General features: G+C 36.2%; 1 protein-coding gene and 1 long non-coding RNA gene across 2 annotated transcripts in view; one reads left to right on the top strand and one right to left on the bottom strand.

Annotated features, from left to right (window-relative positions):
* Positions 1-9896, top strand: part of ift172 (intraflagellar transport 172) — a 48897-nt gene extending 39001 nt beyond the window's left edge. Inside the window, exons 39-48 of the mRNA XM_088624917.1 lie at positions 290-376; positions 1312-1428; positions 3686-3796; positions 4058-4177; positions 4845-4940; positions 6361-6420; positions 7686-7784; positions 8313-8466; positions 8999-9090; positions 9719-9896. Of these exons, the coding sequence (XP_088481043.1) occupies positions 290-376; positions 1312-1428; positions 3686-3796; positions 4058-4177; positions 4845-4940; positions 6361-6420; positions 7686-7784; positions 8313-8466; positions 8999-9090; positions 9719-9808 (1026 nt within the window). The 3' untranslated portion in view covers positions 9809-9896. The remainder of the gene's footprint in view (positions 1-289; positions 377-1311; positions 1429-3685; positions 3797-4057; positions 4178-4844; positions 4941-6360; positions 6421-7685; positions 7785-8312; positions 8467-8998; positions 9091-9718) is intronic.
* A 10758-nt stretch (positions 9897-20654) lies between these two features.
* LOC148674619 (uncharacterized) lies at positions 20655-26585 on the bottom strand. Its single transcript, XR_015935355.1, has 2 exons — positions 24940-26585; positions 20655-24362 (listed from the first exon to the last, which is right to left on the bottom strand). It is a non-coding gene; the product is annotated as an uncharacterized LOC148674619 (long non-coding RNA).
* Positions 26586-26785: the final 200 nt, after the last annotated feature.

The following is a 26785-nucleotide window of genomic DNA, read 5'->3' as shown; positions in this document are numbered from 1 at the left end:
GTGTTGCTCAGTGTTCGAAACAACGGACTGACCTTCAATGGATAGCAATGGATATGCCTTAGCTAAAACAGATGTACAATGTTTTGGGTATACCTTAGACAGTGGAGTTCTGTGGTCACAAGTCAACAAAAAGTGCAGGCCTATCAAGGCCTGTCCCAGACCTAAATCCGTAAACTCAATAAGATCATTCCTTGACTGTAGGTAGTGGAGATGTTTTTACAAGGCTCTGATCTCAGAAAATACTTGTTTTACACTCGTGAAACTCTGTTTATCTGTTGTGATTTTCCAGCTTGTTGGAGTAGATGTCATGGCAGCTCTTGATATGTATGCTGAAAGAGGCCAATGGGAAAAATGCATTCAAACAGCATCTAAACAGGTACCAGCTGTCTTTATCTGTCTCCCCTCCTTCTGCTTAACTGATGAATGACTTTGCAACACTATGAAAATGAAAGCTTGCCATTTATTTCCAAGCTGTTAGGAAGTATGTATTTTAAGCACTAAAATGAAAATCAACATGGTAGTCAGCAAAATTTAATTTAGATAGCTTTACTAATATAACTTAATTATATATATACAAGATAGCTTTAATAATATAGCTTTTTTGTTCACTTAGCAAATTCTTCACATTTTAACAGCTTAGTACCTGCATACTGTATGTAACCAAACCAACTCAAAAACTTAGACAGTAGATATCATAACTGTATTCTTAAATTAATTGACTTTTATATGTAGTTTTATATTTATTGAATGGATACTTGGACCCTGTACATTTTATTAAGAAAACCATGTCTTATAGCGCCTTTGAATTTTTCACCTACACTGGAATATATGCTGTAGTGGTGTTGCATGAGTTACATGTCCATTTGATGAATTTCTCTTTTATAAAATGTGCTCACAACAGTCTGTTCGGTCAGAAGGCTTGAGAAATACAAGAATCTGCACCAGCCACAATTCTTGAAAAATCTTGATTTTCTTCCATCCATGTTCAACCTTTTTTAAAAAGCAGATAGATCCTTTTGAATTCATTTCTGATACTTTGCTGTGGGTACAAACAAATCTGCTCTAAAAATATCTTAATTTTGAAATATACTATATATAATGTAATACATTATATACTGTATATATAGTTAAGGCCACAAAGAAAATGTTTTACAACAGTTTAAAAGTACACACAGTGAAGTCAAAGAAGAACACATGAAATGTGGGATACATCCGATGGATTCTCACTTGATATTCAATATTATATCAATATAATACTATACGGTGGTCTAAAACAGGAACATATGCCATGTTTCATTATTATTTCTTCAGAACTTCAAGGTCCTTCACAAGTATGTTGCCCTGTATGCCACACACCTAATCAAAGAGGGGCACTCAGAGAAAGTTCTGAGCTTGTACGTTCAGCACGGGGCTCCAGCCAACCCTCAGGTATGTACAGTAGACACTTCCTTTGCATGAGGAATCATGATATGATAATATGTCTTATAGCTTTTTAAGGATACCTTTGTTAAATCCTCAACTGTCTGAAACAAAAAATAATTCAGGGTTAGGGACCAAAACATTTCTGTTTATAGCGAAACAGTGTGTTTAAGGGAAGTTTTCAAGAACAATGTAAATATGGCAGGTTAGGAACCATAAGAGTGTCAATTTTGGCCATTCGGCTTGAAGCAAGGCGGCTTTTCCCATTAGAATCAGTGGAACAGAGAAGGTTTAGAGGCCATGACTTAAACTGTTTCATTTTCAGCTACCCAAATATACTACAGTACATTTCTGTAAATGTGCACTAACATTTTAAAGCCATTTTTACACTATCGTAGCAGTGTTAAACTGACTTACTATTTTTAAGCATTAAGTGATATTTTAAGTGACATTCTCTTATCCAGACATTTTGCATGATCTTCCCTTGAGATGTGGATAGGTTTTGCTTGATTGTTGATGATGTTGAGGGAAAAGTATGACGTGTCCCATGTAGCATCCAGTATCAATGACAATGACGCTTTGGCTTCACCTTATCACTTCTAATTTAGTATCCGTGATACTGCTTTTGAGATTCTTCTTGCATTCAACACTTACACTATCACTAGAGGAACACTCGTAACTCATCGTTAAGATAAAATATGATAACTCTGTGTCACCAGTTATGCAAAACACAAGACATTTTTGAAGCATCTTTAGTGCAGGGAATTTTTACATTACTTTCCCAAAATGACAAAAGTGCAAGGAGTTTGCATGTTGCAGTCCCAATATCTTGACAACGTTAGTGCAGGGAAACATATATGGAAGTGACTTATAACAGGGACCAACTACATGTCATCCATATAGCACCAAGTGTTGCCATGCAGAAGCTAGTATTGTTTAAAGTCCGTGTTTACAGTGTCTTCTAGCAGTTTTTTGTCGATTATGATAGTCTTAATTCGTGAAGTTCTTTCTACAAGTTGTTAAAACCAATCCATGTTCTCTATAACACTTTAACTAAAAATAGAAATAGAAATAACTTTAACTTGAGGCCTACTCTTGTCTCATCCCAAATTATGAGGTACAATTATTTACAGTACTATGTTTGTGTTACCAGGTACTGCATTTAGAATTTGTGATTGTTTTAGTAATGGCTGCTGCACAGTGATATTTTGTGGTTTTGGTAAGATTCCGGGAAGAAATCATTAAACTTTAAAGAAGGCAGATTAACACAATAGACTTCAAGATTTAAAGAATGTAGTATTATTTTTCTTTCCACAGCATGGTAAATTTGCCTTTTCATTTTTTACATTTGAAGCAATTATGTAACTTGTTTACTTGTAGAAAATGAACTTGACTAGTTAAAAGCATATTATTACTGTACTACAAAGAAATAAAACAACAATGTCTCCAATGTTTGTGTATTGCTGTTATTATCTTAAGACAGTTAAGAAGAATGTCCCAGTTTTGTCTGTCTTTGATATGTAATTTGATTTTATGTAATACCCACTTTGCAAAATAATTAACCTTGGACTGTTATGTCTTATTTTTCATGATATTCATCTGGCCTGTACATATTTTGAAATGAAAAAAACATGTTTTGGTCGATCTTTACTAAAGTTTCTACCCACCCTTCTTCTGGCACCAATTAAATCCCTTTAGTTTGATATTTGTTCCCATGTCCCAGTTTTTTTTCTGGGGGCTGTGTAGATGCTAGACACTAGCATTGTATCTCTGAAATATAATTGTGAAAACCTTTGTATTATTCTCCGGGCTGCTCTGTACTTTCTACGTATGGTGTAAACATGATATTTAACTCCATATTTTATTATCTTTCTTATGTAACATAACTCTGTAAAGTACTTTTCAGTTTTGTTATATAACATAAAAATGGATTTTCCTCTTTCCTCAGCTTTGACAAATCACTTTATGAGCCATATTACTAAGCTTGGCAAATATTTATCTTTACAGAATGAGTAAGAAGAGAACCTCGATCACTACACTACAACAGTGTTTCTTAGACCAGGGAGCAGCTGTCTGTAGCGCAAAGCAAGATTACAATAATCTGTAAAGTTACTTAAGAATATGGCAGGGGATCGGTCAGTACTGCTCCAAGGGGAGGCTTCTTGGTAGGGGGTGGAAAAACATGGCTCTAGAATAGGAGAAAAGTAAGAAATTATCTAGACAAAGAAAGATATGGTCTGAAGTGCTCCATGATTTTTTTTGTCAGAATTTTAACATCTACAAACGGATGTTCTTGGACTTGTTGAACATGGTGGGAACAGACAGTGCAGAAGCATATCGCATGTGGGCAGATCTGAGAGACATGATGTTCATTCTGGTGAGTACAGCCGGGGACAGATGGAGTATGGCGGATGGGAGCAGCCAAACTCTTAGTGGTAAACATTAGGAAGAAGTGAAGACGAAACTCCTCCAGCTCTTGAGTACCGCACCTTCTTGACATCTCCTCGACATGCCACGTGTTGGAATGCCTGCAGTTTTGCTTGGTGTCACAGCTGCCCGCATTACTTGTGTATTTTTCCTCACGCTGATGCTGACACATAAAAGTGCAATACTGAGAGAAGTGTGTGTTTCTACCTAGTGTGAAAATATGGTGAAATCTGCTGAAGCCAACTCCCCTGCCCATGAAGAGTTTGAGCAGATGCTACTGATTGCACACTACTATGCCACCCGCTCAGCAGCAAAAGGAGTAGACCAGCTGGTACGGATATTTAAAGATACTGTTGTTTCCCTTGCGCCACTCTAAATTAGCTTTCTTTACATTTTCAGTATATTTTCTTCGAGGAATAGTTTTCTTCTTCTTTTTGTTAATGCAAGGATGACACTTCTGGCATACCCCTAGACCCCTTAATAAAATATGATACAATAATTTTTTTGGCATTTTCCTATAATGTAATGAGTCACTTATTACTGGAAAGACTTAAGTTGTCAGATTGTTAACTGTGGAAGGAAACACTACTAGAATGTTAACTTGTCCCTACACTAATACTTATTTTTGGATGTGGCTGGCTTCAATGTGGTGAAAGCAAATTCATAAATTAAAAACTAAAATTAAACCTAAAAAAAAATCAAGTTGTACAAGTTTCCCACAATACTGCTTGATTGCAAATTATCCATGCTGCTCCCTGAGGGAAAACAAATCTTATGAACAGACAAACTTCACACTTGCATAAGTCTTTAAGTGGTATTTAGGGAAACAAGGTATTGTATTTTGTTTTATTTTTTATGTAAAAAAGGGAGTGAGGTTTTGAGCAGTGACATTTCTGAATGTGGCATACCATTATAAGAAGTATGACCCTTTTGGTGTGAAAATGTATTTCTGATTGATTATCATGTTCATTTATGCTAACATTTTTCCCCGTTTTCAGAACACAGTGGCTGCAAAGCTTTCCATTTCTTTACTGCGGCACACCGAGCTTATTCCAGCAGATAAGGCCTTTTATGAGGCAGGACTTGCTGCTAAGGTAAGGAAACTGCAGTGCAAACATCAGGAAGCATTATATCAGTATAAAATAGCATTATAGCTTCACTGGTTTATGTGTAAGAAAAATAAACTCTTGGTCTGTTATTTTATATCTCAAATCTTTTCCAGTGAGGGAACTAGGCAGTGGAGTTTACTTTAGTAATAATACTGCAGCTCTGCCTGTTAGCTGTTTCTGTCAGCCCTGTCTCTATAAATTAATATAATTTCCATTTGTACACTATCATTAGACGTGGCACAATAATTTATAAACTGAATAAGTTCTTAAGGAAAACTCATTACACAAAATATGGATGTTTCCTCTGGGCAAACCTTTGGCAATGCGTTGTTGATAAGCCAGCAACCCAACTGCACAGCTAATGAGGTTGAGAAGTGAGAAATCGCTATTCCAATTCAATTAAGGGAGAACATCAGGGAGGGCAGAGAAGGCCAGAGTAGAATTTATATAGGCATCTAGGGTTCACACCTCTCCTGTTATGAACAGTGCCATTGGGTCTTCAATGAATAAGTAGCCAGTGTTACAGTTTAACGTCTTATCCTAAGGTCGGCAACTCTATACTATCCCTTGTCACCATAATGGGGCATTGATTTGAAAATTCTTGTCCCGAGGGAAGGGTACCAGCATTTAACATTATTTACTATACAGTTGCAACCTGTTTTTTTTTGGAGATCTCCCTCCCCAGTACTGACCAGACCCAGTCTTGCTTTGCTTCTGAGAGCTGACAGAATTAGGCTACGAGGTAGCAACACTTCTCCTAAATAAAATGTCAGATTTTAAGTGTCCGTCTTAAAGTATAACTTCTTTATTTTTGGCACAGAAGAGCACCCTAAGTATCAGTTCTCTTATATATCTTATGCTCTTATACGTTAAAAACTATGAAGATTGTTTTTCATACAGTACATCAAACTAGGTGAAAGTATTGGAATGCAGAAAGCTGTGGATTTTCTCATTATATGTAGTTGGATTCAGCATAGGTATAATTGAATGAGTTTCCCAATCTTTGCAATAAGAGCTACAGTAGTTTCCCCATGTGCCTTGCTGTTTTTTTCACCAGCTGTTGATAATGGTTTTGCAAATCTTTTCATTCTTTAACTGACTGTTCTGCCTTAGTGTTAAATGTAAGCTTAACACAAATTGAGTTATTACAGAGTTCCATGTTAAAAAAAGGGATGACTCTAAAAAAGCTGAAAATTGAGTTTTACTGTTTGCATTATTTATATTTGGTTTACACAAACCACAGCTCTGCACTTTCTCAGTGTTCACCTGAATTATTTAGAATTTTAGTTGTACAGCTTCTAGAACAAAATAATTACTGAAATAATGGTGTTTATTCTTGTAAAGAAGGTCAAGTATCTCGACTTCTCAACTAAAGGTACAGCTTATTTTGCTTGTTTTTTTACAGGAAGTCAACTGGGAGAATATGGCTTTCATTTTTCTGAATCGCTTTCTGGATCTAAGTGATGTAAGTAAAAAGTTTCATGTGTGTTTCAAAGCTGGAAACACTTTGTGTGCTGTCAGCTACAAGTTGCTGTCGATTCAGGGCTGCAAAAACATGCAGGAGATTGTAATTTGTTTCATCTTGAAAAGTACCAGTGAATTCTCATAGACCAACAGAACGTGGAACTGTACTGAAAAAAGTAAGACATTGCAACATATGATACCTGGTCACTTAGTTCCTTTGACTTTTTAAAAAGAATCCTCAGTATTTTGATAAGTGTGGCCACGTATTCTCAGCAAAAATAATGTTTCAATTTGGTCTCCTTTGCCTTGGCTGATGTATGGCAGAGAGTTTGTGAAATGCAATATCAAAACAGTGGTACTCCTGTTAGATATGATGTTTCCACAATATACAGAGAACAACTGGAAATAATCAAAAGTAGTGTGTTGGCTCTAACTCCTCAAGTAAATTCATGAATAGGCTTCCATAGCAGCCAACATTGTTTTAAGATAAAATTTCAGGTGTAGTAATGAGTACTTTTTCTGTTAAGGGCTGATTTGTGTTGTTCGTTTTTCAAACATTTTGTTCCTGATGCATATATTCTAAGTGATACTCTGATACTGTTACTGCATGCTGTGAATTGCCACTTGCCTTACTGATTACATACTGTAACACAAATTGCTGTTGATATGACTTTTCAAAGGTGAAAAAATAGCATGAGGAACCATATCAGCTGTGCGCTGTCTTAAATACATACTGCTTTTCGCAATTTCTAATACAGTTTGTACACTGATATTCCCGTCTACTAAAAAGTGATATAACTATAACTATGAAATACCTATGCATTTGCCATGTGTTGTTTACAGCAGATTTATTCTTATTGGGTTAGAAGCCAAACATATTATTCAGATACCTGACGTTAGTCTGTTTTGTGACCAAGACTTTAATTTATTGAAAGAAAAAACATGAAAAAGTCTGTTTTGTAATCATGTAAACAGATACTTTGTCTTACTCTAAGCTGATTAAAACAATGTGAAATTTCTTGAAACCCCATAATTGAAAAAAAAAAAATTTGAATATATTATAAACAGCTAGCATTTCCTTGCTACTCTGAATATACAGTAACTGTATATTCCAATAAATTTGAAAATTTGTGAAAAACTTCTATTGCAGACTCATATAACAGTCTTAGAGTAATTGCAATGAATGAAACAGGCATTTATGCAGAGGTATGTAAATGTGTATCTGTGTTAAGCCCTGATTCATTTGTAATGTTTGTAATTTCACAGGGAATTGATGAAGGCAATCTGGATGCTCTTGATCACACAGATTTTCAGGACACTGATATTCCTTTTGAGGTCCCCCTGCCTGAAAAACAGCATGTTACCGTAAGATTAATTTAAAGCCATTTTGAATTCTTTCTTTTTTATAAGTAGCATATAAGTAGCATTTTACTCCTACTATTTAAATCTCACCGATTTATGCTGATATATACATGTGTATGCATGTTTTGTAGCATGGCAGTGTTTCTTGTTCTAATTACGGGAAAGTCACAGCACTGTAGGTTTTATAGATAAGATCCTCAGTGACATGAGATTTGGAAATATGGGTAATTTAGGCCAATTACTATATATAAATAATTCAAAGAATTTATTAAAGTCTGTAATGGATTGAAAATCTTAGGTTCCTGTGACTCCATGAACAAGAGTATATATTATGATATACTTTAGTGGTAATACAGCCAAGCGAGTTAAAAGCCATTTAGATGTAGACTACTGACAATATTGTGAAATCTTATAAAAGATGAAAGACAGAGTCAATGGTCAGTTTATTTAATGTCCATTCATATCCTACATAGTAGGCGATAGGAATAATGTGTTTTCTCTGGTTGTACAAATGGCATCTCGTGGTAACAGGAGGACAAGCGAGAGGAGATCCGAGACTGGGTGCTGACTGTTTCCATGGACCAGCGAGTGGAACAGGTTCTACCAAAAGATGAGAGAGACACATATGAGGCCTCTCTGATAGCTGTGAACACTGGCATTCGCTCTCTCCCCTGTCTAATTACTGGTGAGAACGGCAAATGAAAATCTTTATTAAATCTTTAGGAGGACATCTGCAAGATAGCTGAACATGTTACTTTGCTTCTGCTTCACTTTTTTTACTTTGGGTATTCTTCTTCAGCTGCACAGCGATCGAATAATGGTTTCACTGTGTTGCAATGCCTGCTGCTCCTCTGTTCTTCTTAGTCCTGGTGATCGACTCATATTTAAGGATCTGCAGTGTAACCTGTGATTGTAGGGCTGAACACACACCTTGATCAAGGGCTATATACAGTGGAGCCACAAATCAACTGGAGATTAAATTTACTATCATATTAAAAGATGTTTTCATAAAACAAAATTCATTGAACTGATGTTCCATCCAGGATTTACATGATACTGCTCTCACTTGTTCCCAATGAATAGCTTAATAGAAATGTTAAGTTTAAGAAGGGTATATGTTGTGATGTTTAAGAGGAAAGCTTCTGAAATTCACTCTATTTTATGAGAGTTACAAGACCTTTATTATTTTAAAAATCTTTTTATTTTATTCACTTCAGGCTACCCAGTACTCAGAAATAAAATTGAGTTCAAAAGACCTGGAAAGGCAGCAAACAAAGATTACTGGAATAAATTCCTGATGGCTACAAAGGTAAGATGTAATTTCTCAGTCCTTGAATTTTACTTGTGTGTTTAACACATTATAAAAGATTCTTGTAGTGGTATTAAAAAGGCTGTATTGCTGGTGAAATTGTTGTTTGAAATGTTAATAACATTTTTTAGGAACTGGTACTGAAAGAATGAAAACATCTTTTGTTTGGAAGTTATGTGTACAGAGGCATAAAAATGACGTTGCCAGGAAGAAATCATCAGTTTCCCTGTTGTTCACCCTTACAGGTTGTTGCATGATATTAGTAATGAATTTCAAAAAGTAGATGGGGCCTTGATAGCTTGTGATTAGGGAATATATCAGTTCATCAGGTCTGGAGCACTTGTGCAAACTTTGCCTTAGTTTCTTAATTTAAAGAATAATCAAACATAAGAGCTTGAAAGCTATCCCAAAACACTTGTTATAACACTTGTTTTTTTTTCCCACTCCTGTAAGCATCCTGCTGTTGCAAAAAAACATTGTGATGAGGCGATAAGAGTTTTGTTTGCCTAAACAGCAGCAAATTTTCCAGGCCACTTGTCACTGTGTTATGCATCTGATGTTTTTGTGAAGTTGTTAACGTATCATGCGTCACTGTTCATTTGCGGTTTTTTTCCTGACTGCTTTATAGACAACTCACAGTCCCGAGTGCCAGGATGTTCTGAAGTTCATCAGTCAGTGGTGTGGAGGACTCCCTGCTGCTGGCTTCTCATTTCACTGAGTCTCTAACAGAGCTGGAGCACTTGACAAGCCTTCTCTGCACTGCCCCCTCTTGTACCAATTTATAATAAAAACTCTTTAAGAGAACATCTCTTTCAAGTCACAATCTCACTACTAAGGAACCTATAAAAAGAGGAAGACTTTCAGACAGGAGGGTTGGGGGGGGGGGCGAGTTTCTTCCTGGATTTTTCATCTTTTGCTGTTTTTAATAGTTCATAAACTGGAGTTCATGAAAGCTACCTGTCAGCTTTTGTTTTCCACCTGTTATCTTCTAACATTCATTAAGCGCAAGAGTAGCAATGATCTCATCTTGGCTTAACACACACATTTCGGATCTCTGCAACAACTTGAGACTAAATCTCACAATTTAGTCTCTTAGGCACGGTCTCTGTTAATTATTATACCTGCCCTGGGCCCTTATCCAGTTGTTCACAGCCCAGATCAGCGAAGTGTTAGGGTGAAAAGTGTTGTTTCAGGTACTTTTTTTGCAGAATGCCGACAATGCCAATCTGTTATCAAGTCCTAGATAAAATGACCATAGAGGATCTGCCCTTCGTCACCTACCTACATGTTGTTGTTTTTTTAGCTAATTAAAACAAATTAAGAAGCTGAAGGGTTAGTTACATAAAAAAGAGCTGAAGTAGCTAATCAGACTTTGTCCCCTTGGCAATACATTCAAGCCAAAAAAAGAGGTTTGTGTTGATCTGGTAGAAGAGTTGGGAGTACACCATGTATTTTGGTTAATAATCATCTTTTCACTTCAGTCAAAACGAATAGAAAATCTGCGTAGAGTGAGCCCTATAAAGCACAACATATCTGCTTTATTTTGAATGTATTTAATGACACAGCACAATAAAACTTGCACGGGCATATGCTTTAAAATTATTTAGCATTTTTTATAGTATTTTACTGTAAAATTATTTTGGGGGTGTATTTAATGTATGAAATAAAATATAAGTTTATTAAATCACAATACGTACAAATGAATTGTGGCTGTATGTTTAGTTTCTCCAATATAAATGATTGTACCAGCAAGAGGCACAATGAAGAGTTACAAAAGATTATTTAAAATTTCTTGGTACTGTTTTTATGTCCTTGTGTATGTTTACCGCAGCGGAGCTGTGATGGACTGGAGATGTCTGATTACTAATAGCCAGCAATGAGCCAGACCATTAACATCTTATTAGCTTCTTATCTTCTGTTTTTTTTTCTTGAATCACAGTATTACTGCAAGCAAAAAGCAATGAAAAAATGATGTACCTTTTGTGTGTGGATTATTCCTATTCTGCTTTTTCAGTCATATAAAAGGTATTTCAGTTTGATATAAGGTATTGCCTCTTTACCATTAGACATTTTTATGGACATGTATCCGATGAAGTGAATTTGGATCAGTAATCACAGAGTCTCACAATTTCTGCTTCAGGAAATAATTCCTGAAGCTCTATTCTCATATAATGTTAGTTTCCTTATTTTAAGAAACTGAAAATGTGTCCCTAAACAGAAGATGCATTTCTATTCATTTTTCTAAGTATTTCAGCTGTTACAGTAAACTTTGGTCTCTTGAGCTTTGAATATGTAACTTTTGTTTTCTTAGTGGTGCCCTGAGAAACACAAACTGTTGCAGAAATTCTATTCAATTCTTGTGTCAATGCTATGTTGTATCTGATAATTTTAGGGTCAAAGGACATCCAGCTTATTCATGGTCATATTGTGTTAACGATTAACAACATTTCAGTAATGAAGTATAGCATTGCTGTGGAGTAGAATTTTCAGAAGTTTTCAGTTCTAAATAAGTTGTCAAAACTATTGTAATACTTTACAAAAAAGCTATTGAAAATTAACCCAGCAGCAGTGATTAGGGCTCTGGACTTTTGCTGTAAAATTCTGGGTCCCTTAAGTAAGGTTTTTTGGCCTGAGTGTTCCAACAAAAAGCCAAGCTATATAAATGGGTACAAATGTAATTCCTTCCATTTCTAACAACTTCTTCCAATTTGGGGTCATGGGGGAGCCGGAGCATATCCCAGGAAGCAAGACGAGCAAGATACACCCTGGACAGGATATCACTCTAACACATGGCACACACAGACACAAAGACACATAAACTGACACCAGGGTCAATTTCACAGAAGAACAAGTAAAGGTTTATTCCATGCTGAAAAGAGAAGTACACAATATTTAGGCTGTGGAGCCTTCTACAAGTGTCAAGGCTCCGCAGCCAAAATATTGTGTTTCTTTTCTTTTCAGCATGGAATAAACCTTTACTTGTTCCTCTGCAGCCTAAACATACTTACACATGCTGTCACAGCTACCTACTTCAACACTTTTACAGAAGTTAACCTACAACTAAGTATTTGGAAAGTGGGAGAAAACTGGAGCACCCAGAGGACACCCACATAATCACAGGGAGAACATACAGAGTCCACACAGATAACACCCCAAGTCTGGAATTGAACGCAGGGCCACAGTGCTGCAAATCAGCACTGTTCTCCTCTGCTCCACGTGTCTCCTCAAATGTACAGTAAGGTGCTGTGCATAAGTGTCAACCCAATACGTTAATCATAACACCTTTAAAAAAATGGCAAAGAAATCAGCAAATGGGTTTCCTCGGTTTTTAGAAGGTATTGTAAAAGCAGAAGGATCAACATAGGAAAGTACTATCAACTACACCCTCTAGGAAGATACCATTCTAATGAGGAAATAAAAGTTAATTCTGTTTTGGAGACTACTGATGCTCCCCTGAAGTTTCATTAACCTTTTGTGTTGTGTTTTTCTTCTGTAACTCTTTCCTCACCTATGGAACATATATTGGAGGAGATCGCTGGAGCCACATGAGATGCTCATTAATTCCTAAAGACATGGCTTCCGGTTCTTTGTGTCTTAATATGCTGTTGAATTGTTAAGAGTCCTCTTGCCAAGTGTTTTCCACATCGGCATTTTCCTAAATCATACTCTTTTGCTCCTCCTTTTCACTGTTGGTTAGAGTGGTAGTTTGCATAATATAATAATGATTCTCAAAGGCAGCCATGACGAAAGTCTTGAGGAAATGAGCTCTTGCACCGGGCTCTGGTTTGACAAAGTGCTCTTAAGCCTGTGCAACACAGATTTACAGTACGTCATCTGCACATTACTTCAGATTCATTCTTAAGGTATATTTTAGATTGTAGTCCCTTGCAAACATATTCAGACTCTTCCTATGGTGTCCCATTTTGTGAAATAAGAGAAGAGATATGCACACATCTTTTTAGACTTAATATTTTCAAAATCTGAATGCTCAAATTGATGACTTCTATTGGCAAAATAGGCTTGCACACTGGCTTGATTCAGTTTTTACCCATTCTTGGCAGATGTGCTCAAGCTCTCTTACAATAAGTTGCTTGGGGATTCCTTATGAACAGTAGTTTACAAGATTTTTATGAATATCAATAGGATTCAAAATGGAACTGACTGGGACACTCACTTTCTTATTCTTAAGCCATTCTAAGTGTAGTTTTTGATCGTTGTCCTGCTGAAAGGTGAATTTTTTTGTCTCAGTCCTGGGTTTGTAAAAGTTTTTCCAGCAGGATTTGTCAGTACAGTGCTCTGTCTTTGCCTTAAAATCTTCCCAGTTCCTGCTGATGAGAAGCAGAACTATAACATAATGTTGCCACCACCATGCTTGACAGTAGCAGTGTTGACTGAGTGATGCACTACTTAGGATTGGCATCAGATGTAATGCTTTGCTTTGTGACAAAAGACTTTGTCTTGTCTGACCACAAAACCTTTTAAGGCATTTGCAGTAAAACTTGGGTTATAAACCCCATGCAGGATCTGAGATGTTTTTACAGTTATAAAGAAGCCCCCTTTTTGGAGTGACCCTTGTTGACCCATCTCAGCAACTAAACTCAGCATCTCCACTGTCCCCACAGTGGCATACCTATCCAGTTTCCTCCTTACCTGGCTACTCAGTTTGAAAGGACTGCCTGATTTAGGCAGCTTCTGGATGCATTCCACTTCTTGTTGTTTGACTTCACTACGGTCAAAACAGATATGAAGGGCCTCAAATATTGTTTTCAACCTGCCACCTTATCTGTACTTCTTACTTTTTTTGTTTTGTGCTGTGAATGTGTGTAGGTTGAGTACGTAACAAATATAAATTGCTACTTCAAAGTGTCATGTCAGTAGGATGTTAAACTGTTATTAGAATGTTCTCACCAGTCCTAGCATTTGAAAACGAGGAGATTATGCATATACAGTATGTAATGTGTTGATAAGAATTACAGTTGCACTTTAGATTAATGACTTAGGTGCTATTTATTCCAGTAGCATTAACAAAATTGTTTGATTTAACCTGCTATTGCTGCTGCACTAAAGCAGAATCGTTCATCTACTGTCTTGAATGAGTCAGTGCAAACATGACAGTGCAGAGGGGACACAGAAAACGATGTGTGTGCAAGTGACAATTAGCAGTTCCATTTTAAATAGATGGTAGCAATCAGGTTGCTTTGATTGCAGTGCTGTGAGTTTGATGAAGAAGACAGTACAATGGTTATGGATTGCTTCAAAACACAAGCTCCTTCGTTCCTGTGAGAACAATCATTATGCATTGTTTCAGCGCTGACCTATCGAAGTAAAGTCTCTCGTGCTCTGTCTGTTAAGAAATCATGTATTGTTCAATTAAATTGCAGCTGGTGACCAACAGTTTCTATTTCTGTCAATTCCTAAACAAAACAATTGATAATGGATTATAGTCTGTATCAGATGAAAAGATGACAATAGTAGCCTCTATGGGACAGAGTGATACACTATTTAAAGCTCTGTCTCCACATCCCCTTGACGATACCAGTGACTGACCTGGTAGTCAGTCTTGCCAGAGATTTCTTAAGATTAGGAACTGGAGGCCTGCCAGGGGGATAATTGGATAGTGTAAACTAAATAATGGAATTTACATCCTTTTAAAATCAACAGCAAAGACAATATGGAAAATCGACCTACAGTATTAAGGTTGACAACACAGGCTGGCAAATTCAAGTTTTGTTTGCAAAAAATAGAAGCATATTACCCATTATCTTCTGATTAATGGCTTTAAAGGAGACATTTATTGTTTCTCGTTGCAGTACCTCTTCTTTTTTGCCTTTTTGCTTTTTTCTTGCTTGCTTTCTGTCTGACAGCTTATAATGGGAATGTGTTTTCTGGTTAAATTTTTAGGCACTTCTTAATCCAGAGGGTTGTGGGACATTGAAATAAACTAGCCAGCCAAATTGTTGAAGCCCGTTTTTTTTAGAAATGGCTGGATGAGATACATGGATTAATACCAGCAGCCATATTGCCCTGCAACTCACAACTGGCAAGCCACTGAAGCTCAGCAGGTGTGAGTCTGGCCAGTACCTGGATAAGATACCTCCTGGAAAAAAACACAGTTGCTAATGGAAGAGGTGTTAGATGGCCAGTAGGGGGCACTCACCCTGCGGTCTGTGTGGGTCCTAATGCCCCAGTATAGTGACGGGGACACTAAACTGTAAAAAGGTGCTGTCCTTTGGAGGAGACATAATACTGAGGTCCTGATTCTCTGTAGTCATTAACAATCCCAGGGCGTTTCTCAAAAAAAGTATGGGTGTTACCCTGCCATCCTGGCCAAATTTACCATTGGCCTCTAGCAATCACGGCCTCCTAATAATCCCCATCTATGAATTGGCTTCATCACTATATTCTCATCCCCACTGATAGCTGATGTGTGGTGAGTGTACTGGTGCTCTCTGTCTGCCAGGTGGGGCTACACATTTGTGGTGGTGGTGGGGAGTCCCCACCTGGCAGACAGAGAGCACCAGTACACTCACCACACATCAGCTATCAGTGGGGAGGAGAATATAGTGATGAAGCCAAATGTAAATGTAAAGCGCTTAGAGTGGAGTGTCCAGAAAAACGCTATATACTGTAAGTGTAAGGAATGATTATTAATTAACTAATAACACCAAACAGGGCCAAATATCTAGAATAGTTTGTAACCTTTGTCATTTTCTTAGGTACTTCAAGGCCTAATGAATGTTACAGTAAACACTTTGAATATTTGAATATAAAAAGAAACACGTTTCATATGAGTAAGCAGGGAAGTGCTCATGAGGACAACTCCTCCATTAAGACAGCTCCTTGACACCTGACTGAAATGACCTTGAATCCTCACTTACCCTGAGAAAGCCTTGTGGAAATGTGTGCAAAGAGCTCTTGAAAGGATCTCTCACGAAGGAGCAGACATCACTAACAGGCTCTGAGTGGCTAGAGTTCCAGGAAGAAAGAGAGGTAGAGGCAACACCAGCACAGGACCTTTAATGTTGTATCCAGAAAAATAAAAATATGCACGCCATGTGTTTTATTTGCTTAAATCATTATTATTTTCTGATTCCATTCCTACTACATAATATGATGAATATGGATTGATTTATATGATAAGCAGCACCTTAGTGACTTTCACACGTATACAGTAGCTGCAATAGATCGCATACTGGTAAATGTTAGACATCCATTTAAACAATAAAAACTTTATTGTGTGGTGTAGTTTTCTGAAGAGTACATTGAGAAAAGAACAGTCTTCAAGAGCATTTAGATAGCAAAGCTGAAACCATGTTTCCTTGAAGCTAAACAACTGGGCTGAGGGGCACGTTCTCTTAAACGGAGGCTATTTTTCCTGCCTCTCTGCTTAATTTTTTTGAAGGTGAATAAGCCAAAATGCAGTGATTTCAGGCGAATCCGTTTCCTTACAGCAGAGCATTGATCTGTTGATTCAATGCACTTAACCCAGAGAGAAACATCTTATCTTCTTTAATTTCCACAAGAAGTGAAGATTTAGATCCATAAATGTTCATGCTTTCAAACTGTAAGATGCTGGGAGATTATTAAAACATTAGATAACTGAATATAAGCATTACAAATTGTAGAGGTACTAATACAGCTAATAATATACTAATACAGTATATTATTCCTAAATTACTGCAACAAGGATTGCAGTTTTCATTAGTCCTATAGACGCTTTACCTTCTGAAGATTCAGGTAGTCCCAAATGAGTTTGGTCTCTTCAGTTCAAAGGATTTATGCTCATTCACCTAAACATGAATTTCTATGGTGGTTTCATCTCTGATGACTCACTCCAAGGCATCTCTCTGTCATATTCTAGGATTCGGATACATAGAGCTACGAACACCCACTTGCACATCCTTTGCAAATAAAACAAATGTGATAACTGCAGCAAATTGTACTTCTGTTTCTCCCCCCAAAAATATCTCCAGAGATTGCAATTGAATAAAAATAAACACATCTCATTCCAGTCACAAAGTCCTATTACGCAATGCTATTTCTGAAACAGGACAAAACACTGTGATCTATGTTAAGGGAAAAAAGAATTGTGTAGTGCATACATACACATAAAGGAGGAAAGAACTAAATTACATTAATAATCCATTTAGGGAAAACTGGTATAAACTCTGAAAGGGGCCAGTCGTATAGATGCCACAGGTGGGGCTCCACTTAGGCAGTCTATGCTATTGCTCTATTATTATACTCATCTCTCCTATATCAGAAATCTTTACATTCTGATTTTAAGTAAGCAATATTTTGAGGAAAGTCAGCATAGACAGTACAGTGTACTATTACATGCTAATATCTGAAAATATCTTAATTTCTAATTATTTAACAGAAAGGACTTTCCAGCATGATAAAGTACAATTTGGTTTCTGAAGAGACTGAGTCCAGGGAGTTCAGTGATAATTTGCAGTCAGAGGGAGAAACTTAATTCTGAAGTTATTAGTCAAAGGTGAGGAAATGTGTTCTGTGATGCGAGTGAAAATCCTTCAGAGATTCACAAAGTCAGAAAAAAATACAATAAAAATAATTCTTCATAGCAAGAGGATGAAGTCTTTATTTCATGTCTTCTATTTTTGCTCATTTTAACATCTGTACTTTGCTGAATGTTCTTCAGTACTTTTTACAGTATTACAGTATATTAATTTCTGATAAAATGCTTTGTGGAAACTAAACTATTGAGGTAGTTAACTACATAACAGTGAAATTGATTCAGAAACATTTGAAAATTTTGTTCAGTTCTGGTATTTTGTTTTTTTTTCAGTTTGATTTGAATAATAAAGCACAGATCATGTAGAAGTGACAAAAGAAACTGACAGTTTTCAGCCTGCTGTGAATGAGAGATGAATTGTTTGGGCAATGTACGTGACAGGAAAAAATCATGACTTTGACTTTCACAGGATTCTTACACATGCCATCTGCATAAAATGAAGTTACGTCATATGGGCTTTATGTAAGCTGTGTAATGTTCCAGAATCACTGGCTCAGTTTCTTCACGATGAAAGCAATACAGATTCTAAAACCTTATGATTTCAAAAGTTTTCAAAAGAGATGCAGGTAGATAGGAATTTCAAAAGGTGGTAAACACTTAAGAGTCAATTACAGAGCTACAGTACATACTATTCATACTGCATCATCAGACTCCAGACTGATGCGATCTCAGGTCAAAGTTTTTCTTGATGGTTAATAAATGGTTGTTTATGAATTTGCTATGTTTTATATAGTTTATTATGTAATTTGTGTGTCATTTCTGTTACTGCGTTTAACTTTAGTTCTTTTTTTCTGATATCCTGCTGTTCTGAAAGCGTACCTGTAATCCTTTTAGCCTTATTCCATTCAAACTGAGGAGAAAGCCAAGCAATTCCAGTTCGGCCTATCTATATTTAGATTTGTGGTATAATATAATGTTTAATGGTTACATTTGATGTGGCTTTATAGAAATCATATTGAATGGGTAAGGCTGTGACACTCACCCAAAACAATATTCTGGGCTATGTAATCTAAAGGCTTTCGAATCTGAATTTGAAAGCACCAATCCCTTCCATGTATTGTTTCCAGTATTTTCCCGAATGGACATAAAATCTGTTTTAAAACATGGATTTGTGAATGTGTACACCATAGTGACAGCATAATCATTTTTAAGTTTAGGGATGTATGTCCTGTATTTTTCCTATTAAATAGTTTTATAGTATATTCTCCTTCAGAACAATCAGCTGATCCGAAAACATTTGACAAATCGCCTTCAGTCTCCGTTAACTAATTACCCTTCAAGACGATCCAAAAAAAAAAAAAAACCTACTGTACATAACGTCATGGTGACAAAACTCCCAGGAACAGCGAGTATAGTCGTCACTTCAATTAGGTTCTTAATTTAATTGGATTTGAGTTTCTCAGCTGAGTAAGTAATTAATCAGGATGACAAAGGGTCCTTTACTTATCAAAAAGTGTCTTGTACGACAAAGCACAAATAATGCGCGTTTATTTGTTTTTGTTTATTGGCTAAATTAGCTGCTTATAATAGTGATGCTTATGGAGTTTTTGTTTTTTAATTGGTGCAACTTTCTAATACGTTTTGAGTTATAGTGTCCGATAATCATCTTAGATTTAAAATTAGAAATAAACATTTAATCGATGTACAGTACCAGCATTAATATTATGGGTTATACCTGCAAACATGTGAGACACTAATCTACAGAACAATACTTAAATCACTAAAAGTATTCGAACTAAGGTTGAAAGTATTTCAATGTCTGTTTATTGAATTTTGCCTTTTTGCCCCTTTTTACAGATTTCGTGATGTAAGATTCATTCAGTGAACTGTTTTGCTGTACTAATAGTTATTTCGGGCATTCTAGACATTAAATTTTGTGTAGAGATCTAATATCCTATAATCCATAAATTCAACAGTTTAGGGGTAAGAACACTATCTTACGAGTTACACTACATCTGTTGTCACAGAAATAATTACTGTTGTAAATTAAACATCATACAGTCTACAGTTGCCCACATTGGTGCGGGCATAGAGAGTCCATGCAGTTATGTAGGCCAGCACCAATTTACTGCAGTGGATTGGATAACTACTGCACGACTTCTTAAAGCAAGGTGCTTTAATACAGCTATAGTTAAAGTGCGGTGCTGTTAAATTAAATACACTTTCCAGATATCCATTATTCATAGCTGCTTCATCCTACGAAGGGTCGCGTCGAGCCGAAGCCTAAAGAGGTATCAAGCAGAAACAGGGATCAAGTCGGGACTTCATTCTGTACTGGACGCTAATCCGTCGAAGTGCATTTGCACATAATTCAACAATAAATATATAGTTCGCGTGTCTTTTTTTAGAGAAAAATGGTGCATCCGGACAAAACCCACGCTGACACGTAGAGAGCATGCAAACTCCATGCAGAGGGCGCACCAGCCCGTAAATGAAATGGGAGCTGTGAGGCGGCTGCTCTATTTGTATCGCACTAAAGAAATCTGTTAACAGTTATTCTAATAGATCTTCGGATACAGATATATCAAATCCTTTATTGGTATAGGTTTTTTGTTTTGAAGAATGTAGCAGTATACGTTTAGCAGCACAAACATTTTGTATTTTTCTTTTAAAAGATTCGTTGAATAATGTACATGGCTTATTAAATTTCTGCGATGCGATAATATAATTTACTTCAAAGTCGTCTTAGAAATAGCAGCCTTATTAAAAGAGGTACTGTACATAATTTCCCAAAAACGCACGTTTGAGGACTACACAGAATACAATTTTATGTTTTCAAGGAAATAAAGATGGATTTCTTGATAGGAAGAAGTTCATGTTCAATGTTTTGTAAAAACGTAAAATATAGACGTGAATTTGTAGAGGAACAAGTAAAGGTTTATTCCACGCTGGAAAGAGAAGAAAAGAAAGAAATAATATTTCGGCTATGGAGCATTACTTGAGCCTTAGTTGAACTACTTAATTTGTACCTCTTTGATCAGAGTCATCCGAAGTTCTCATCCGAAAAAAATAACTTCTTCACTATTCGTAATTTCAAAATCTGTACGATTTATTGTTGCTTGTAAAAGCGTTCATCTAATTTTCATTCATTTTACTAGAACCAGAACAGGCAGCTTCAGAAATTATTTCCGTTTATTACAAAAATAAATGGAATTGAAACTTCAATATCAGTAGTTCTACTGGTCAATCGATCCGAGAGAGAATTCACCCACTCTTGAGTATCTCACTATTGTAATAATAATCAATTATCAAACTTAGATCTACAGTGATATAACTAACACTTCGATATTTTAATTAAAACAGAGATAAATGTTGTATTTCCAAACCTAAAACTCTATTAAAGCTACAGAATGTAATACAAGGGACACTTGCTTTATAACTTTCTTCTTTACATCATAGTTATGTCATAGGACATCTTAAAATTCTTGTGGGCAAGCAGTTTTCAAATGCATCATCACTATCCTTCATTATTATTACAATTACTATCCATGACGATGATGATCGTGATGATGTTGTTAGAAAACAGAATTGTAACACAATTACTACAGCACATATCAGCTTTAGGAATTCAAGTCCTAAATTTGAAACCATTTGCTTTCAAATTCAGGATTGGAAATCATTGCACTGTTACATAAACTGTAATTATTTTTTTGGGCCGAAAATGTGAAAAACGTATATATGACTACAATTATATTTTCTAAATATTAAGATGTCCAGGCCTTGTGTATTGGATAAGAGAAAAACAATACTATCAAGATGCGTGTATTACATTCTTGGATTGCGAAAGCAGGAATATTCTCAGAACGTTAACCAGAATAAAATTAATACGGTTACAAAACAAAAGCTATGCGATCGTATGTTTGAAAAAAATACTGAGATTTTGTTCTGAAGAAAAGTCTTTTTGTAGCTTTGCAATGCGAATAACAATAATTTGAAAAAATACTATTTTCCTCAGTCGACCTTTAAGATCGTTCTGGAGCCCCTTATTTTCTAGGATTTAAAGGCTGCTCTGACATCTGGCTGAAATGAGCAAGGTGAGACCAGATGTTGCTTGCGTTTTAAACAATTAAACTAGTTATGTCGTTTTAAGAGCTGCAGACATCCGTCTTTTATTTCTGTACGCATCTTAATACAACATTCATTACATTTAATGAATACACGAATCTGCGACATGTTTGGTTTTCATTAGTTTGTTTAGAATTTAACGAAATGAAAGATTTTGGAATGAAATATTAGACTCAAACACATTTGTACTATTAAACAAAAGCATGAAAATGGCTTATACAACGAATTTAAATATATCTTCAATGGATATGTGTTTTATATACATAAGCCTTATGTTTCGCTAAAGCTTGACACCTTTTTGTTTTTATTTGGTAAAACGAAAAACATTGTTAAATGAAAGGATAAGTACCCACAATACTGATGACAGTTTTGTTTTAACACAACATTACCTTATCTGACATAACAATTCATTACATTGTTCTCTGTAAATCCATTTCTAAATAGGCTTAGAATTAGGTTGTTAATTTATGGACCTGAGTGTGTAGAGGACAATTTTTATGCTATTAATTACGTTTTTTTAGGTTTAAATCTGTATTTTTAGATGCATAGGCTCATTTTAGAGAGCGATGCTTAGGTTACGTTACAAAGACTAGTGCGAATTCAACCAGGCCCTTTGCAATGTTTTAACAAGTACCTAGACAACCCGAGTTGTTGAATTTACACCACCACCGTCACCATCTGATGACGGTATCATTATCAGCAATAAATAATAATACAATTATCCAAATTGTATTATCCAAGTGTATAATAATGTGGTAACGTTTGTAACAAAACTCTGTACAGTTCCCTCTTCATCGTTCTACTGTCTACAGAGATTTACCGATCCAAACTTTAAAGATGCTAGTCTGATGAACAGCGGAAGACCTTAGTTTTATTTTTATTCTCAAACTCCACTCAAATGCTTTCGAGAGCGCACCGTTGCAAATTTCGACACATTGAATGACAACATAGACGACTATGATTGTTATCCTCATCATCGCGTCTTAATTCGGGGATTTTATGCTAAAAGTTATCTTTAAAGTTAAATAAGATCAAATCATCGCTTTGGGTGGCTGAAATACGATGAAATGAAAATGAAATGAGATGAAATTGGAAATAAAGGTTTTCTGCAAATTGTACCGTTTGTATACTATTTGAAGTCCTGTATTAGCAATAAGTAATTTAGTAAGTCAAATGTCAATGGTTTAAATTTTAAACCTTAAAATAAACTCTTTATTATTCTGTATGATACAGTATGTATTAACAGTAACAAGCAATACATTTACACATCTCAATACACGTTTATTGATGGAACGAAATTAATAGGGCGTCATTGATTCAGTCATTCAACCCCTAAATGTTTCACCCTACTTACGATGTGTTTACCATATACTCCTGTCAATGGTTTATGCTATTTTTTATCAGTGGTGTTAATATGCAGCATGTCTTTTGGGGGGGCATTGCACTTAAAATGCAGCTTATTGAAAAAAAGTTTCTTAATGCTATATGTTTTGGTATGTCTGGTTTTATTCTCAGATGTTCATTACAGTCATTTGAATAATAGGCAAACATTACAAATATTGAAGTACATGCAAATGCATAAACGAATCATGCTGTAATGATCCTAGTGTCTCAAATACTCAGCTATGAAGTCAACATCGTTGTGTCCTTCGAAAGGCCTTCAGGTCATTTCAGCATTACTCTGCGTTTTACACAAGACAAATATTTATTAACATACGATGAGGAGCGAAGTGATATATGACTTCAATAAATAACATGATTACTGATCAGATAAACAGAATTATATACTGTATGTGCCCATCCATCTCTTGAGCACCTCCAGTACTCTTAGAAGTGCTTGAAGATGTCATTGGTAGGCCTCAGCCGTTGCCGTATCCCTTTATCTCTGAAGAACCAAACGCTAAGTATACGCACTACAGCAAACCTTTTAACGGGTCATTTTATCATGCATCTGGTAAGCCTTTGCTTTGGCTACATCTAATTATAAAAGAATTATAAATGCTCCCCTTACAAACATACATATGCAAATTGTTAACTTTCTATTATTAATTCTACCCGTTTCTAGGTCTGATGACTTACAGTACATGACTGAAATATACTGTAGGTACATGTGCATTATCAAATATATATGTACAGAGATCATTACGTAGATCGAAGTGGTTATATTATTACTATTTACGCGGATTAACCTTATCTCCTGATAATTATGCAGGCTGTTTCCCCATTGTACTATTTTAGCCACAAAATTGACGCACTGCCGTTGTTGGAAAGCTGATATTCGACTTATGTGGGATATGGTTAACAGAGTCCCTTTAATTTATTTACAGTTCAATTAAAAAATGAAACTATTAAGATCACTCAAATTATCTATTTCATACTCATGTAATACGTACTTTCATATATTGCTACTTAACCTGTGGTTTGCGCTGTCGCCTCATGTTCATATTTCTAGATTCTAATCAATTGTATGTTCTTACCGCGTTTTAAAATTTTAGGGTGCTCATCTGATGTGTATATAAATTCTCTTTCCGCATACTGTACGTATGTGTATTTGAAATTTGACTGCTTAAGCTATATCTTTTTCTGTTGTTTTGAAAATATAAGCAATGTTGCTGAAAATTGCCTTTTCCACCTTGTAGACATGAATTAGAGCTTTGTCAACAGTTTTAACCTGTAATGAAGAAGAAAAGAAGGACCTCTTAACAGATATGAAAGGACACTTTTGCAGACTCATATTAAGACTGTAAGTGAACAGCACTGTTTCTTCCCGGATGCTGTAGACTTTTGAGAAGCAGGCTACAAATTTGTTATATTGATGCTATTTGCCCGCTCTCTTGGCATTCACCGCGTGCCTTAATTGTATGGACATTTAAATCAAGGTCCGCTGTGAACACGAAGAGAGTCAGGCCCCTTTTTTTGTCTTTACCCCGGATCGTGCCGCTTTACACGGAATCATAACAGCAACTGACTGGCGAGCTGCCGTGCGTGTGACAAGGGCAACTGCAGCCTCCTCTCGCAGCAATCTTGCACCAAAATGTCTACGTCCTCCTCCGCCTGGCGCTGCATCAATAGCCCATATAGCAAATGCAACTGTGTTTTAACAATCGACGTGTACAACGAGAACAAGACCGACAACAGCAACGACTGCAACGATAATAACAATGAAACACAGTTTTTCCAACATTTTATAAAGACAAATGCCAAAAATCAAACCAACAAAACACGAAAGCCATGTTATTCTACATTACCTATTCCCACTTGAGCGGCGTATGTTTTATTTCCTTTGGATGTTAAGAAAAAAAAAACCCGTTCCTGTGGTGGTGCAACGAGAGGCCCGAGTGATAGTAATAAAAAACCTCTTGGCTTGCTGCAGTCAGTCCTTTTGCTCAACTCCCAAGTGATACAAAAAAAATAGAAGAGGGCCCATCTGGCTTCTCATCAGCTTTGTCAAGTCTTGCATACGCTAAAATGCTAATGACCTAGATAGCTCATGCAAAATGCAGTAGAGGTAAGAGAAGGGGAGAAAATCATTTCGGCTGAACCAGAGACATCCTTTTTTTGTGGGGGTAGAGTGGGGTGTGTTTGTACGGGGTGTGTGTGCTTGGTGGTGGTGTGTGTGTGTGTGTGGGGGGGGTAAGTAGGCTGCCTTGAGCACCTGCATTGTAGAGGGACAAGATACACATTCAAATCATGAGGGGAAAAATCAAAGGAAACAAAATTACATATGGCAACATAACTGCTACAATAGGTTGGGCCAGTTTCATATGTTGAAATCGCAACCAAATCTACCCAAACGATACATTCCTACAGCTTCAATCATGTACAGTTTAGCATCCCTATAAATGCTATAAAAACGAAGCGTTTACATCGCATTTGAAAAACAAAACGACACCTCGACTCTTACTTTGAGACCAATAAACTAAATAAACCTAAGCTGCAAATCTTACTGTATATCAAAACTCAATTATCATCATTTCATTAGCAATTAAAAATGAATAATCTTTCTCACATTTAAGGAAAAATAAAACTTTATCCTATGCGTAAAAAGCGACGAATATCTGTTTTCACAGTAAAAAAATCATTTTATTTAAAATAGCATTTTATGAATCCTGCTGATTAAAGATAACGAATCGAAAAACATAACAACAAAGTCGTGAATTTACTGTATTGAGAACCACTTACAGAACTGCCATTTCCGAAGGTCTTTGCAATCAACTAACATTTTCCCCAATATAATAATGAGTCCATCTATATCCAGTTCTATACAGAAGAGAGGTCTGCGTCCGTGCTGAAGAATTGTATTTTAAAAAATCCTTTAACCAAGAGATTCTTAGTATCTTTATTTAAAAATGGAAAATGGATGCCCAATACAACAGCCTTGATGGAGACAAAACAGAAACCAATTCATTTCCACCTACAGGATTACAAAGGACCAGAGCTCTATAGAGGTAATAATGCAAATGAAAAAAAAAAAGCTTGATCAAAAGCGTAATACAAACATAAGACTACGGATAACAAAAACAGCAAAGAGACAAAAAAGGAAGAGCTGTAATTTACAGTCAGGAGCCAGAGCAAAGACTGTCATGTAAAAGGGTCTGATGCAAGCAGTGTTCTGAAAAAAGAGGTGGGGAGCACCCAATTTATCATAAACCCAGCCTAATCTTGGTCACCGTAGTCCTTCTGCGTTGATCATCCACCTTTTTTCTTAAATAAATAGGCTACTGTAGAAAAAAAATTAAAAGTCACATCTGCCGTTTTTTTTGTCTTGTTTTTGGGAGGGAGGGGGGTTACCATACAAACGGGGATGATTATATTAAAATAGGACCGTTCTGGTCTCGCTAACTCCCCTCCCTTACTAGTGAATTCCCTACACCAGCACGTCTTCCACTCCCCACCGTTGACGTTTCTTTAAAACATTTTTTATTTATTTATAGAGGTATCTGAGGGATTATGAAAAAAAAAAAGATTACGAAACTACTGTCCAAAGACTGACATCTAAATCAGCAGGGATTACCCTGTTCTGTATTTAACCTTGGGTGAGATTTGCTGCCCTTTGCAGAACCATTGTTTCGAGACCAATAGACAGTGATACAG

The sequence above is a fragment of the Lepisosteus platostomus genome, chromosome 3 (genome assembly GCF_059453375.1).
Source record: "Lepisosteus platostomus isolate fLepPlt1 chromosome 3, fLepPlt1.hap1, whole genome shotgun sequence".
NCBI lineage: Eukaryota > Metazoa > Chordata > Actinopteri > Semionotiformes > Lepisosteidae > Lepisosteus > Lepisosteus platostomus.
The sequence above is the reverse complement of the archived record's forward strand: the minus strand, read 5'-3'. Positions and strand labels throughout refer to the sequence as shown.